The following is a 12,612-nucleotide window of genomic DNA, read 5'->3' on the forward strand; positions in this document are numbered from 1 at the left end:
CCTGTACGTCTGCAAACCTCCTGCAGAGCACGCATCTCCCCGTGCAGGTGGCGAGAAGGGCTTTGCAGTTGTGCAAAGGACACAGAAGCTGGGCTCCTCCAGTGCAGCAGTTCTTGCATCCCAGGTGAGCAGCTTGCATTGCTCTGCTGCTTGCTGGTGCCCTCGGCATTGCAGTGCAGTTGCTTGAAAGGGTGAAGCAGCAGCTTCCCAGCAGCAGGCCTGAATGCGCAGCTCACACGTGTCCTCTTGTCTCTTCTTCTCCAGGCAGGAAAGTGGAGGGACAGCAAGGAGGATGTTTGGGAAGAGCTGGAGAAGGGAAAGGGAAAAGGGAAGGGAAAGACAGGACAGGAAAGAGAATAGAAAAGGGAAGGGGAAGGAGAAAAGAGAAAGAAAAGGAAAAAGTAAAAGTAAAAGAAAGAAGAAAATGGGGGAAAAAAGAAAAGATGAAAAACATGAAAAAGACAAGAAAAAAGAAAAGAGGGGGAAAAAAGGGGGAAAAAAAAGATGAAAAAGGAAGAAAGAAAAAGAAGAGAAGGGAAAAAAAGATGGAAAAAGAAAAGAAAGAAAAAAAAATAAATAAAGGGAAAAAAGAAATAAAGGGGAAAAAAGAAATAAAGGGAAAAAGAGAAAGAAAAAAGAAGAAAAAGAAAGAAGAAAAGGAAAAGAAAGAAAAAGAATGAAGAAAAGGAAAAGAAAAAGATAAGAAAAAAAAGAAAAAAAGCAAAAGAAGGAAAAAGAGGAAAAGAAGGGAAAAACGTGAGAAAAAGAAGGGGGCAAAAAGAAAAAAAAAAGAAGGGGAAAAAGAGAAAAAAAGAAGAGGAGGAGGCGGGGCGGCCGCTGTGACGCGGCACATCCGAATTTCCGGCCGTTCCGGCGCTGCGGGATGGCGGCGGTGCGGCGCGGGGCGGCCGCTGTGGCGGCCCGGCTGAGGGCTGCGCTCTTCCCCCGCATCGCGTTTCCGTACCGCGTGGAGCTGAAGCAGGGAAAGAAATACGCGTGGTGCTCGTGCGGGCACAGCCGGGCGCAGGTGTGCGGCCGCGGGACGGGCCGGAGGGGTTGCGGGGTGGGTGCGGGGTCCCGCAGTTTTCCTCTCGCAGAACCGCTGCTCTTTTTGCTTCTCAGCCGTTCTGCGACGGCACGCACCGCACCTCGGCTCCGGACAGCGTTCCGTTGCGTTTCACGGCGGAGGCGGACGGCAAAGTGTGGCTGTGCGGCTGCAAACGGACCCGCACCCCCCCCCGGTGCGACGGCAGCCACCTGCGGCTGTGGGAGGCGGGGAGCGGAGCCCGGCGCTGAGCTCCGTTGCTGAGCCCCCTCCTCACCCCCGTGACCGCATCCTGCGGGGCACCCCGTAGGGATGCAGCCCCTGCGGTCGTGCGGGGGTGCGTGGCACTGAGCAGCGTTTATTGCACGTCCTGAGCTGGGACGTAATGCGAATGTTTGCCTGCTAACTGTACGGGATGATGCAAATATATGGTGGGATGTGACGGCAGGTGGGATGTGAGCACACGGAGCTGCGTGGTTCGGAGCGCAGAGGGGAAAAAACACACGTGGGGTCCTGCAGCATCGCAGTGCGGGAGTGGGGGCTGCAGTGAAACCCCAGGAGCAGCACCTGAAGAAGCAATCCTAAAGCAGACCGGGCACCCCAGAGCCCGGGGAGCGGGGTGAGAGGCAGCTCGGGCAGAAAGGAACTGCGGTGTGTTTGGTCTGTATCCAAAAATCCAACATGGAGATGGGAAATGAATCATCCCAATGGGGAGTGGGGGTTGGGGGGGGAAAGGATGTGTGGGGCAGCGCCCGGCTCGCACAACTGCAGCGTTAAACAACGAAACCGAAACTATTTGCAGCACCGTGGTGAGGTGCTGGAACAGCTGCCCAGAGGCTGTGGATGCCCCGTCCATCCCTGGAGGTGTTCGAGGCGAGGTTGGATGCGGCCCTGGGCAGCCTGGGCTGGCATTAAATGTGGAGGGTGGTGGCCCTGCTTGCAGCGGGGGGGTTGGAGCTCCATGATCCTTGAGGTCCCTTCCAACCCTGGCCGTTCTATGATTCATTTGAAAACACCCGAGCTCCCCTCTGTGCCTCACCTGCACTCTAAACCCACCCGTAAAACACGCGTGTACAATCTGCACCTCCCTCTGTACACGTCTCTCTTTATAGATGCACATATATATAATATATAGAGCTATACAAAAGCAACGCGGCCGTTTCCCCCCCCTCCCCCCGTTAGGTCAGCGCGGACCCCGCGGGGCCGTGAGCCGCGGCTTTGCGGCAGCGGGAGGGGGGCAACGGGGGGCAGTTCGAAGCGCCGTGGGGAGCGGCGGCGGTTGTGGGGCTGGGAGAACCGTGGGGCGGAGTGCCGGGGCTGGGAAGGGAGGGCGGAGTGCGGGGCAGCGTGGCGGGGCTGTGCGCTTTGTCGCTGAGCGATTCGCATTCGGAGGCGCCGCTGGTGTTGGTGCACTCGGAGGTGGGCGCCTGAGGCAGCTTCAGGCGCTTGCAGGTGGGCTGGACGCGATATTTGAGAGGCAGGGGGCCGTTCTGTGGGGGGGAGATGGGCAGAGCGTGGCACCGTGTGTCCTACACACCCTGTGCTCCATACAACCTGCACCCCGTGCACTTTGGACTCCCTGTGCTCCACGCGCCCTTCACACCTTGTTGCACTCTGTGCTCCGTGCTCCCTACACACCCTGCACACCCAGTGCCCCGTGAACCCTGTGCACCATGCACCCTGCACCCTGTGCATCCCATGCACCTCGTGTCCTGTGTCCCCTGTGCACCGTGTACCTCTTGCACCCCCTGCACCCTGTGCACCTTGCATCTTGTGCACCCCTTGCACCCCATATCCCATGCACCTCATGCTCTATGCCCCCTGTGCACCTTGCACCCCACATCCCATGCATCCCATGACCCACGCACCCTGCATCTCATGCACCCCCTGACCTTTGCACCCAACATCCCATGCACCCCACATCCTGTGCACCCCACATCCCATGCGCTGTGCACCCCGTAGCCCACGCACCCTGCATCCCCCTCCTCACCCTCCTCCAGGGGTAGATGTAGGCGATGTCCATCAGTGTGTAATACTCCCTCAGGGGCTCATCTCCATAAAGGACCTCCACCTGGTGCAGAGGACAGCATCAGTGCCCCGGGGCGGAGGAACGGGCAAAGCCGGGGGGATGGAGGGCGGGGAGAAGGGATAGCAGGGTGCTCACCTGGTACTTGCTGGGCACGTCCATCTTATTGCGCAGGAACTTGGCCAGGTGCATGACCGTCATGGCCGCGGGGCAGCGCAGGAACCGCACCGCGTTCCTCTGGGGAATAAGTGCTGCTGAGCCCCCCTGCAGCGGGGGCAGCCCCCGCCCCCACCCCACCCCGGTGTGTCTCCGTTGCCCCTCCTCCTGCGCTCACCTTCTCCTTCTCCAGATCCCCATTCTCGATGGTCCCTTTTTTCTCTTCTCTGGGGAGCAGGAAAACAAAGAGGGGACAAAGCTGAAGGAAAACGCTGCCCCGTGGGAACCTTCTGGGGGGGCACTGGGGGGGGGGGGGCGGGGACGACACCACGGGGCCTCTCGCCGAGCTCTAAGCACGCAGCGCTGCATCTCCAACACCGAGCGCTGCTGCTGGGGATGTGGGGCTGAGCCCTGCGACGGGCCCTGGATGCTCCTCGCCCCACACCCCCTTCCCGACCCCCACCTCGCGTCCTCGCCCAGCGCTACCTGGCTCCTTCGTAGAACTCAATGGACAGACTGACGATGCCGTCCTCCGTCGGCTGCGTCCCGTCGCGCTGCGGAACCTCCCCGCGGTCCTCGTTGGAGCCGTTGGACACTGGTGGGCACGGGGAGAAAAGGGGAGGGTTCTGAGCCGGGGGTCGCGTAAGAAGGGGGAAGGGGACCCCATGGGCGGGCACTCACCCTCGGCCACGGGGTACGCGGCGTAGAAGTCGCGGCGACGCTTCATCTCATCTGTAAGAGAGGGGGATGAAAGGAGAGGAGGGCGGGGGGGGGCACGGGCGGGGGTCCCGCAGCGCCGACCCGCACCGCACCTGTGAACAGTCCCGGGACCAATTTGTACACCACGTCCTGCAGCGTTCTGTCTGACCTGAGGGGAAGGGAAACGAAAAACGGTGGGAAAAACTTCTTCCCTTATCCCACCTCCCCCCATCCCATCCCATCCCACCCCATCCCACCCCACCTCATCCCACCCCACCTCCTCTCACCTCATCTCCCCCCACCTCTCCCACATCCCAGCCCCACATCCCCCTCCCCTTCCACTCCACCCCTTTGTGGGGGTCACCCAGCGGGATATCCCGGCACACCGCGCACCTGATGCTGAGGAGGGGTCTGGTTTTGTGCACTTGGGCGTCGCACATGGGGCAGTACTTATTGGCCTCCAGGTAACGCACGATGCAGGTTTTGCAGACTGCAGGGAGAGACGCAGCGCCCCATTGAGCTGGGCAGCACCCCGTGTCCCCCCACCATCACCCCCATCTCCCCTCTCCGCTCCACGACAACTGCACGGCGTGGGGCACCCGCGCCCACTCACACGAGTGTAGGCACTCCACGATGGTGGCGGCGTCGATGAAATACCCCCCGCACAGCGCGCACATCAGGTGCGGGTTCAGCTCGGTGATCTTTATCCGGGTGGTCCTGTGCATGTTGCAGCAGCTCCGCCCTGGTTGGGGGGAAGGGGGAGGGAAAGGGACGACACGATCGGTGCCAAACCGGGACCCATTCTACCTCCCGCAAACGGCCCCGGAGCCGCACGCTGAGCAGCGCCCGCACCCCCCACGCACTGCCCCGCACGTTGCCCCGCACAGCCCCGCACGTTGCCCCGCACAGCCCCACGCACCGCCACCCCCTCCTCCCGTTCTCCCCTCCTTCCCCCGCTTCAGGACTGCATTCCCAAGCATATCCCCAGCGCCCCTCTGCCTGCAGCTGCCCGGGCTGCACACGCACACGTGCGTGCACACACACACACACACACACAGGAGTGCACGAGTGTGCTTTGGTTTTGTTAGATGGAAGAGGCACTTCAGCCTCTATCGCCTCTCTCGGTTTCTATAGAAACTCTGGAGTCTGCAGCTGGGCACTGTGGGCACCTGTGTGCAATGGGTGTGCAACGGGTGTGCGTGGATGGGTGAGCACAGAAGGGTGTGCACAAAGTAGTGTGCGTGGATGGGTGTGCACAGAAGGGTGTGCACGGGGCTGGGCGTGGATGGGTGTGCACGGATGGGTGTGCAAAGAGAGGTGGGCGTGGATGGGTGTGCAGTGGGGGTGTGCTTAGATAGGTGTGCATGGATGAATTTGCACAGAAGGGTGTGCACAAAGTGGTGTGCACAGAGGGGTGTGCACAGGGTTGGGCATGGGTGGGTGTGCACGGATGGGTGTGAACAGATTGGATGTGCACAGATGGGTGTGCATGGGGTTGGGCATGGGTGGGTGTGCACGGATGGGTGTGAACAGATTGGATGTGCACAGATGGGTGTGCACGGGGTTGGGCATGGGTGGGTGTGCACGGATGGGTGTGCACAGAGAGGTGGGCATGGATAGGTATGCACAGGTGGGTGTGCATGGGGTTGAACTTGGATGGACGTGCGCAGATGGGTGTTGAGGGAGAGCTGTGCATAGATAGGTGTGCACACAGGAGCATGGATGAATTTACACAGAAGGGTTTGCACAAAGTGGTGTGCACAGAGGGGTGTGCACAGGGCTGGGCATGGATGGGTTTGCACAGATGGGTGTGCATGGGGCTGGACTTGGATGGGTGTGCATGGATGGGTGTGCACAGAGAGGTGTGCATGGGTAGGTGTGCACAGATGGGTGTTCAGGGAGGGGTGTGCATAGATAGGTGCACACAGAGGGCTGTGCACGGATGGGTGTGCAGGGCCAGGTGTGCACAGGCAGTGCCCCTCAGTACCGCAAGCGTTGCCCGCTCCATCCGTGCTGTCTTCACGGCCCGAAATCACTGCAGTTTTATGGTTTCCATGGCAACCCCCCACTCCGAGCAGCACCACGCAAAGGGCGAGGATGCGGGCAGCAAAGCGCTGCGCTCGTGGAAAGCAGAGAGGGGGGTGTGCACAAGTGGGTGTGCACAAGTGGGTGTGCACAAGTGGGTGTGCACGACTGGGGGTGCACGGAGCGTCTATGGGGTGCGTGCAGGGCGTGCACGGGGTGTGTATGGGTGTGTGATGGAGCTGTGAGCGTGCACAAGACGCGGACCCCCCCCTCCCCTCCCGATCCCCACCGCAGCCGCCGCCCCCCCACGCTGTACTTCCCCACGGGCTGCTCCTGGTCGCCGCCCCCCCCCTCCCACACCCCTCCGCAAAACCCCCAAGCAGGAGCTCGCCGGGCTGCGGGTCTCCCGGGGAGAGGATGGGGGGGGAACACAGAACCACCGGCACAAACCGGTTCCGCAGCTCGACCACCCCCTCCCCGGTGTCACACAGCGGCTGACCGCGAGCCAGGGGGGGTTCTGTCCCGGAGCCCCCTCCCTAAAATCCGCAACGCGTTGTGCTGGGGGGTGGGGGGGGAAGGGCGTCTCAAAGTCACCGCTTCGTACCGGGACGGGGCACGCCGTGAAACGACCCCCCCCAGGCCGGACCCCCCCCCAGCCCCTCGTGTGTCCCCGCCGGTGGGTGACGCTGCGCCGAGACGCGGATCCGCGCGTTGAACGGAGCGGATCGCATCCAACCCCCCCGCCCCCCCGCCGTGTCACCCCCCGGCCCAATGGGGGCTGCTGCCCCCCCCCGCTGCCCGCACCCTTTGTACCGAGGCCGCCCCCCCCCTCCCTCCCGGTGGAGCTGTCAGCGCCCGACGCCCCGCGCCCGTGGGGGGATCACGGCACAAGGCGGCCATCGGCCATCTTTGAACGCGGAGAGAAAAGGGCGGGGGGGGGCGCGGGGGGGCCCGGTCCGTACCTGCTGGCGCTGCCCGGCTCGGCGCGGCTCGGCTCGGCGCTGCGCCCGGAGCCCTTTTTTTTTTTTTCCTTTTCCTTTTCTTTTTTTTTTTTTCTTTCTTTCTCCCGTTTCTTTCTTTTTTTTTTTTTTCCCTTCCCTCTCTTCCTCCTCCTTTTTTTTTTCCCCCTTTATTTTTTTTTCTCTCTTTTTTTTTTTAATTTTTTCCCTCCTCCAGCCGCCGCCAGGCCCCGCCCCCCCTCACGTGACCTCATTCCTTTGGGGGTGTTACGGAGGAGGGGAGTGAGGGGCTGAGATTGCGGGCCCCCCCCCCATCTTCCCCCGTTATGGCCCCACGGAGATCCGGGACCCCCTCGCGGCGGCACCACTCACCGGGACCTGCACTCTTTACCCCCGCCGGGGTACCACGGGCCGTGCGCGGTGCTCGTGGTTCGAGGGGAGGATGGGGAGCAAACAGGAGGGGGAAAAAATAAAGGGAAAAGGGAGAGAGAAAGGGGGGGAAAAAAAAGTGTGTGTGTGGGGGGAGATGAAAGAAGAGAGGAAAGGAAAGGAATAGGGGAGAAAAAAGAAAAGGAGGGGGTAAAAAAGGCAAGGAAAGGGAAAAAGGGAAATAAATGTAAAGAAAAAGGAACTAGAGGATGGGGCAGGAAGCTCCGCACCCCCCCCGCGCCGGCACCGCATCACTCAGGGCAGCGGCCGCAGAGCTGCTGTCAGCGCGGTCTCTGTGGCGCAATCGGTTAGCGCGTTCGGCTGTTAACCGAAAGGTTGGTGGTTCGAGCCCACCCAGGGACGAGTCGCCTTTTTACCTACGCTGTGTGGTTTTTTGTTTTTTTTTTTTTTCTTTTACCTCTTCCCCGACCCGAATCCAATCCAACGCGATCCCCGCGGGCCCGCAGCTCTCTGCGCCGGGTCTGCATTTCGCTGGGAAAACAAAAGCTGAAAGGGATCCAAAATCTGCGCTGCTGAATTCCTCCTCTTTTACAAAGCCTTTGTAAAATAGATGCCACAAAGCTACAAAATCTATTCATGTTCCCGGCCTGTCCCGGTCTTGTTTTCATACCAGAAATAATGAAGTTCGTGTTTTACTGCGGGGTGTGAGGCAGTGCCAGGAGCTCCCTGCTGTTCCCAATACAAAACCTCGGGCAGTAAGAACAGGGGGATGGGATGGGATGGGATGGGATGGGATGGGATGGGATGGGATGGGATGGGATGGGATGGGATGGGGGTAAGAAAGAGGTTGAGATTGGAGTGGGGAATGGGATGGGAATGGGATGAGATGGGAAAAGGGAAGGAGATGGGATGGAGGTGGGAAGGGGTGGGATGGAGACGAGATGGGGATAGGAATGAGGCTACAGTTGGGATTGGGGTGGGGATGGGAGAGGAATGATTTGAGATGGCAAAAGGGATAGAAATTGGATGGAGATGGGATGGGTGGGGATGGGATCAATGCTGCCCTTCAGGTCTGGCTGGAAGGTGAAGGGCAGTGGTAACCAGGGGATCGCTGCCCTGAACCATACGGGGGGGCTGTGGAGGCTCTGAGCTCAGCCACAATCTGCCTTTCATTTCCGCCTGGCTTCGGTGCTCCTCTCCTCAGTGAACGACACGTTCCTGCCAGACTTCATTCCCACAAGAAACCTTTTACAATGGAAAAGTCTTTAAAAATCCGGAGGCCGTGGGATGGGCTGAGCCTGCAGGGCTCGGTTTTGGGACAGGCGCTGCGGGGGCTGTGGGGGTTCATTGAAACCAGGCGGGTGATCTGCTGTGCGTTTTGAGAGCGTTTCCAAACACGTGGATCTCTGTCCCTTTGGCACAACATCACTCCCTGAACTGAAACATTGAATCCTGTCCCCTCCAGGGCTGAGCCGCTGGGAGACTCTGCTGCACTGCTCCATCAGCCCGTATTGCTCCAGCACCGCCGGGGATTGGAGGAAACCGGAGCCTTTGTGCCCACCCCCTCTTGTTGGTTGTGGTACTGCCCAGCTGTGCAGTGCTTCCGTATGGACACCCAGCTGTGCGATGTCCCGCATGCACATCCAGCTGGGCAATGCATACCTAGAGATGCAATGTCCGACGTACACACCCAGCTGTGCAATGTCCCTAAATATGTGTGCATCTGTGCAACGCTCAGCACGCACACCCAGCTGTGCAATGTCCCTAAATATGTGTGCATCTGTGCAACGCTCAGCATGCACACCCAGCTGTGCAATGCCCTGCATACATGTCCATCTGCGCAATGCTCAGCATGCACACCCAGCTGTGCAATGCCCTGCATACATGTCCATCTGTGCAATGCCCCCAAGCCGTGCAAGCCCTGCATGCACACCCAGCTGAGCATCCGCCCCCAGTCCGCCCCGCGGTCCGCCGCCGTCCCGGCATGCCCCGCTCGCTATGACTCTTCATTTTCCCCCCTTCCTCCTTCTCTATGGTAGCGGCCAGTCAGGCTCCGCCCCCCAGTGGACAGTTCACCAATAGCGAGCGGCGGATTGACCGGAAGAGTGCGGCGATGGCCAATGGGAGGAGGAGAGGGGCAGGACAGCGGGGCGGCGGGGTTGAGGCCGAGGCCGAAAGCGGAGCAGCGGCGCGGGGTTTGGGGTTTGTCTGTACAGCCGGCATCATGGTGAGGGCCGGGCGGGGGCACATCGGGGCTGGGACCGGGGCCTGCGGAGCTCCGGCTGAGCGGGAAGTCGCGAGTGGGAGCTGGGCGGGGGCCTCAGCGGCTTCTCAGCCGAAGCTGCGGGAGCAGAGCGGTGGGGGAAGGCCTGAATGTGGGAACCCAAAGGCAGAGGGCAGGGCTGAGTGGTCTCTGGGGGCTGGGGGCAATGGGAAGGGGGGGGGCAGGGTTGAGTGGTCCCTGTGGGACTGGGCCGGGGAGACAGGGCTGGGTGGTCCCTATGGAGGGGGAGGCTGAGTGGTCCCCGTGGGGCTGGGGGGGGGGGGAGGGGCAGGGCTGGGTGGTTCCTGAGGGGCTGGGAGATGGGGGAGGGGGGGGGGAAGAAAGGGGCAGGGAGGGGAGAAAGGTTGAGGGGGGGAAGCAGGGCTGGGTGGTCCCTGCGGGGCAGGGAGATGGGATGTATGTGGCTGTGACCCCCCCGCTGTACCTGCTGCCTTCTCTTGCAGTCGATTATGTCATATAACGGTGGGGCCGTGATGGCCATGAGGGGGAAGAACTGCGTGGCCATCGCTGCCGACCGTCGCTTCGGGATCCAGGCACAGATGATCACCACGGACTTCCAGAAGATTTTCCCTATGGGAGAAAGGCTGTACATCGGGCTGGCAGGCCTGGCCACGGACGTGCAGACGGTGTAAGTGGTGCTGTCCCAGCTGCGTGTCCCCAGGCTGAGCCTGGGAGAGGTTTATTTACAGGGACACCAACGGCAGCCTTTGCCATGTGCATAAATGGAGTGTAATGGGTGGTACCAGCACTCCTCTGGTTTCTCTTCACTGGTTTCTTTTGGGCTGTTCTGAGACAAATTGAAAGAGTTGAGTTTGGTTCATGCTGTGCTCACTTCTGACCTCACATGTATGTGCTGGAATGTTTCCCTAATCTTTGATTATAAAACTTCTGCTTATGTTTGCCATACAAGAGTGGGATTCTTTATTTTAAAAGTAAAACAGCGTCTGATTTAAGACCTTGTTGCTGCTAGGAATGCATAGCTTCAAGTATAAAAGGGAATTGCACCTGGGGTACCTGCCTGTCTCGGGCACGCATTGGGAGCAGCTGGTATCTCTGGGAGCAGCTGGTATCTCTGGGAGGCCTGGTGAAGATGAAAGCAAAAGGAACCTGCTTAGGCCTTAACTCTGATGGTCCTCTCTTCTTGCAGAGCCCAGAGGCTGAAGTTCAGACTGAACCTCTATGAGCTGAAGGAAGGGAGGCAGATCAAACCGCAGACTTTTATGAGCATGGTTTCCAATCTGCTCTACGAGAGACGGTAACTGTCAAACAACTGAGTGCTGTTTGTGTGTTGGCAAAGGGCACAGCCATTGGAGTTTGTCTGATTCTAGAGAGCTGGGAGGCTGAGGAAGGCTCCTTGTAAAGACTTGTTTTGATGTGGGAAAAGGCAACTTTCCTTTATTGACAATGTTATCTTCACATTCCTTGCCAAATGATAATGAGATTTGTTAAAATACTCCACTAGCAGTAAAATTTTATTCACTTTGCCATGTTAAAACCGCTGTGAGATGCTTCTAGATCAATCTGAAAGGTCCACCACCAAAAGTGCCCGTGGGATATTTTCCTTGTATGGACATTTAATGTGACTTGGAGCCTCTTCCAGGTGGTCGGACTGTTTTGCACTGTGTTTTTCTTCCCAGGTTTGGACCTTACTACACAGAACCAGTCATTGCTGGCCTGGACCCCATAACACACGAACCTTTTATCTGTTCCCTGGACCTGATTGGCTGCCCCATGATAACTGAGGACTTTGTGGTTAGCGGCACCTGCTCGGAGCAGATGTATGGCATGTGTGAGTCCCTTTGGGAGCCCGATATGGTGAGTGAGGCAAGCAGGTTCTGCCTGGATCCTGGAGTTCTGCCTCCTGCTGTTAGCTGGGGAAGCAGAGAGAAGGTTGGATGAGCAGCTCTGTCCTTGGATGACTCGGGAGAATAAAGGCTGTAGCTCACAGCAGCCTGCAGGAAAATGCTTCCTGCATCTCGATGGTGTTTTTGGGGGGTGTTGACAAAATCTGGTGACTCGACATCCAGTTCTTAGACCAACTAAAACAGCTTCTCTTCTTCAGGAACCCGATCACCTCTTTGAAACGATCTCGCAGGCCATGTTGAATGCAGTGGACAGAGATGCCCTATCTGGCATGGGGGTAGTAGTACACATAATGTGAGTACTGCTTTCTTTCCCTTCTGAACAGAGGTAGAGTTTCCCAGCCTGAGGGCTAAAATCAGCTGAGGGATTGGCTTCCCTGCTATCTCCAGCCTTGTTACTTTTCAACAGTACTCTTAGAGCAGAAAGCACTACTAAGTAGTTAGTTATTTCCCACGTATGTTTGCTGTTGCTACAACTGAAGCAATTAACTCTAGAGTTCAACTCTCACTGCGTGTGGATTCCCTCGCAGCAGTCCCATCAGTGTTTAGTAGCACGATCCCTTCAGTGGAAGTAGCACTGAGCAAGAGAATGCTCTTTGCCACAGCAGGATGCAGGGTTAGCTTTCTGCCTGCAGTCAAACTCTCATCAGTTGCAGCTTATTTTGCTTGTGCTGCTGCTGCCCAGCACTGTCCCCAGGCATTGCTGCTGACTGCTCAGCTCCCCTGGGGCACAGTGACAGGAGGAGGGGGTTTGCTGCGTTCTAACAGCCACCTTACATGATTCTGCATTGCACACTACACCTTGAGAGGAAAATGATGATCTGCATAGAAGTACTTAACACCGATTTGCTGATAGTCTTCTCTGTCTCCCTCTTTAGTGAAAAAGACAAGATCACCACCCGGACTCTGAAGGCACGCATGGACTAACCCAGCACAGCTGTTCCTGTGTGTTCTCAGCCCGGTTTGCGTGCAAATTTTTTAAAATAAAACTCTCTGTTGTAGTGAACTTCCCTTTTCTTGAGTCCTACCAGTGGGATTCAGTTCTTATCTCTAAAGCTAGCAGAAGGAGCTTGGGTTTCACACACTAGCACAGCTTATCTTTCTCGCTAAGCCACCTATGCTCATCTTCCTCGGTCCACCTGTATGTGAGCATCAGCAGCATCTCC

General features: G+C 58.4%; 3 protein-coding genes and 1 non-coding gene across 6 annotated transcripts; 3 read left to right on the top strand and 1 right to left on the bottom strand.

The window, feature by feature from the left end:
- The first annotated feature begins 883 nt into the window (after positions 1 to 883).
- CISD3 (CDGSH iron sulfur domain 3) lies at positions 884 to 1,487 on the top strand. The gene is made up of 2 exons (XM_010726462.4): positions 884 to 1,027; positions 1,123 to 1,487. The coding sequence occupies exons 1-2, from the start codon at positions 884 to 886 to the stop codon at positions 1,294 to 1,296; spliced, it is 318 nt and encodes a 105-aa protein (XP_010724764.2). The 3' UTR covers positions 1,297 to 1,487.
- A 643-nt stretch (positions 1,488 to 2,130) lies between these two features.
- On the bottom strand, positions 2,131 to 7,886 carry PCGF2 (polycomb group ring finger 2). 3 transcript variants are annotated; one of them, XM_085211275.1, is made up of 10 exons: positions 7,758 to 7,886; positions 4,540 to 4,668; positions 4,320 to 4,416; positions 4,040 to 4,095; positions 3,909 to 3,959; positions 3,714 to 3,822; positions 3,406 to 3,454; positions 3,210 to 3,308; positions 3,036 to 3,116; positions 2,131 to 2,535 (listed from the first exon to the last, which is right to left on the bottom strand). In XM_085211275.1, exons 1-10 carry the CDS (start codon positions 7,825 to 7,827, stop codon positions 2,224 to 2,226), a joined length of 1,053 nt encoding a protein of 350 aa, XP_085067401.1. In that variant the 5' UTR covers positions 7,828 to 7,886; the 3' UTR covers positions 2,131 to 2,223. The 3 variants fall into 3 exon arrangements, with proteins under 3 accessions (XP_085067401.1, XP_085067404.1, XP_085067403.1); XM_085211278.1 differs by lacking the exon at positions 7,758 to 7,886 and adding an exon at positions 7,283 to 7,515; XM_085211277.1 differs by lacking the exon at positions 7,758 to 7,886 and adding an exon at positions 6,914 to 7,114.
- TRNAN-GUU (transfer RNA asparagine (anticodon GUU)) lies at positions 7,629 to 7,702 on the top strand. Its single transcript has one exon. It is a non-coding gene; the product is annotated as a tRNA-Asn (tRNA).
- A 1,481-nt stretch (positions 7,887 to 9,367) lies between the features above and the next one.
- Positions 9,368 to 12,452, top strand: PSMB3 (proteasome 20S subunit beta 3). The gene is made up of 6 exons (XM_010724605.4): positions 9,368 to 9,527; positions 10,028 to 10,212; positions 10,732 to 10,839; positions 11,222 to 11,399; positions 11,647 to 11,741; positions 12,325 to 12,452. Exons 1-6 carry the CDS (start codon positions 9,414 to 9,416, stop codon positions 12,371 to 12,373), a joined length of 729 nt encoding a protein of 242 aa, XP_010722907.2. The 5' UTR covers positions 9,368 to 9,413; the 3' UTR covers positions 12,374 to 12,452.
- Positions 12,453 to 12,612: the final 160 nt, after the last annotated feature.

The sequence above is a fragment of the Meleagris gallopavo genome, chromosome 29 (genome assembly GCF_905368555.1).
Source record: "Meleagris gallopavo chromosome 29, MGAL_WU_HG_1.1, whole genome shotgun sequence".
Taxonomy (NCBI): domain Eukaryota; kingdom Metazoa; phylum Chordata; class Aves; order Galliformes; family Phasianidae; genus Meleagris; species Meleagris gallopavo.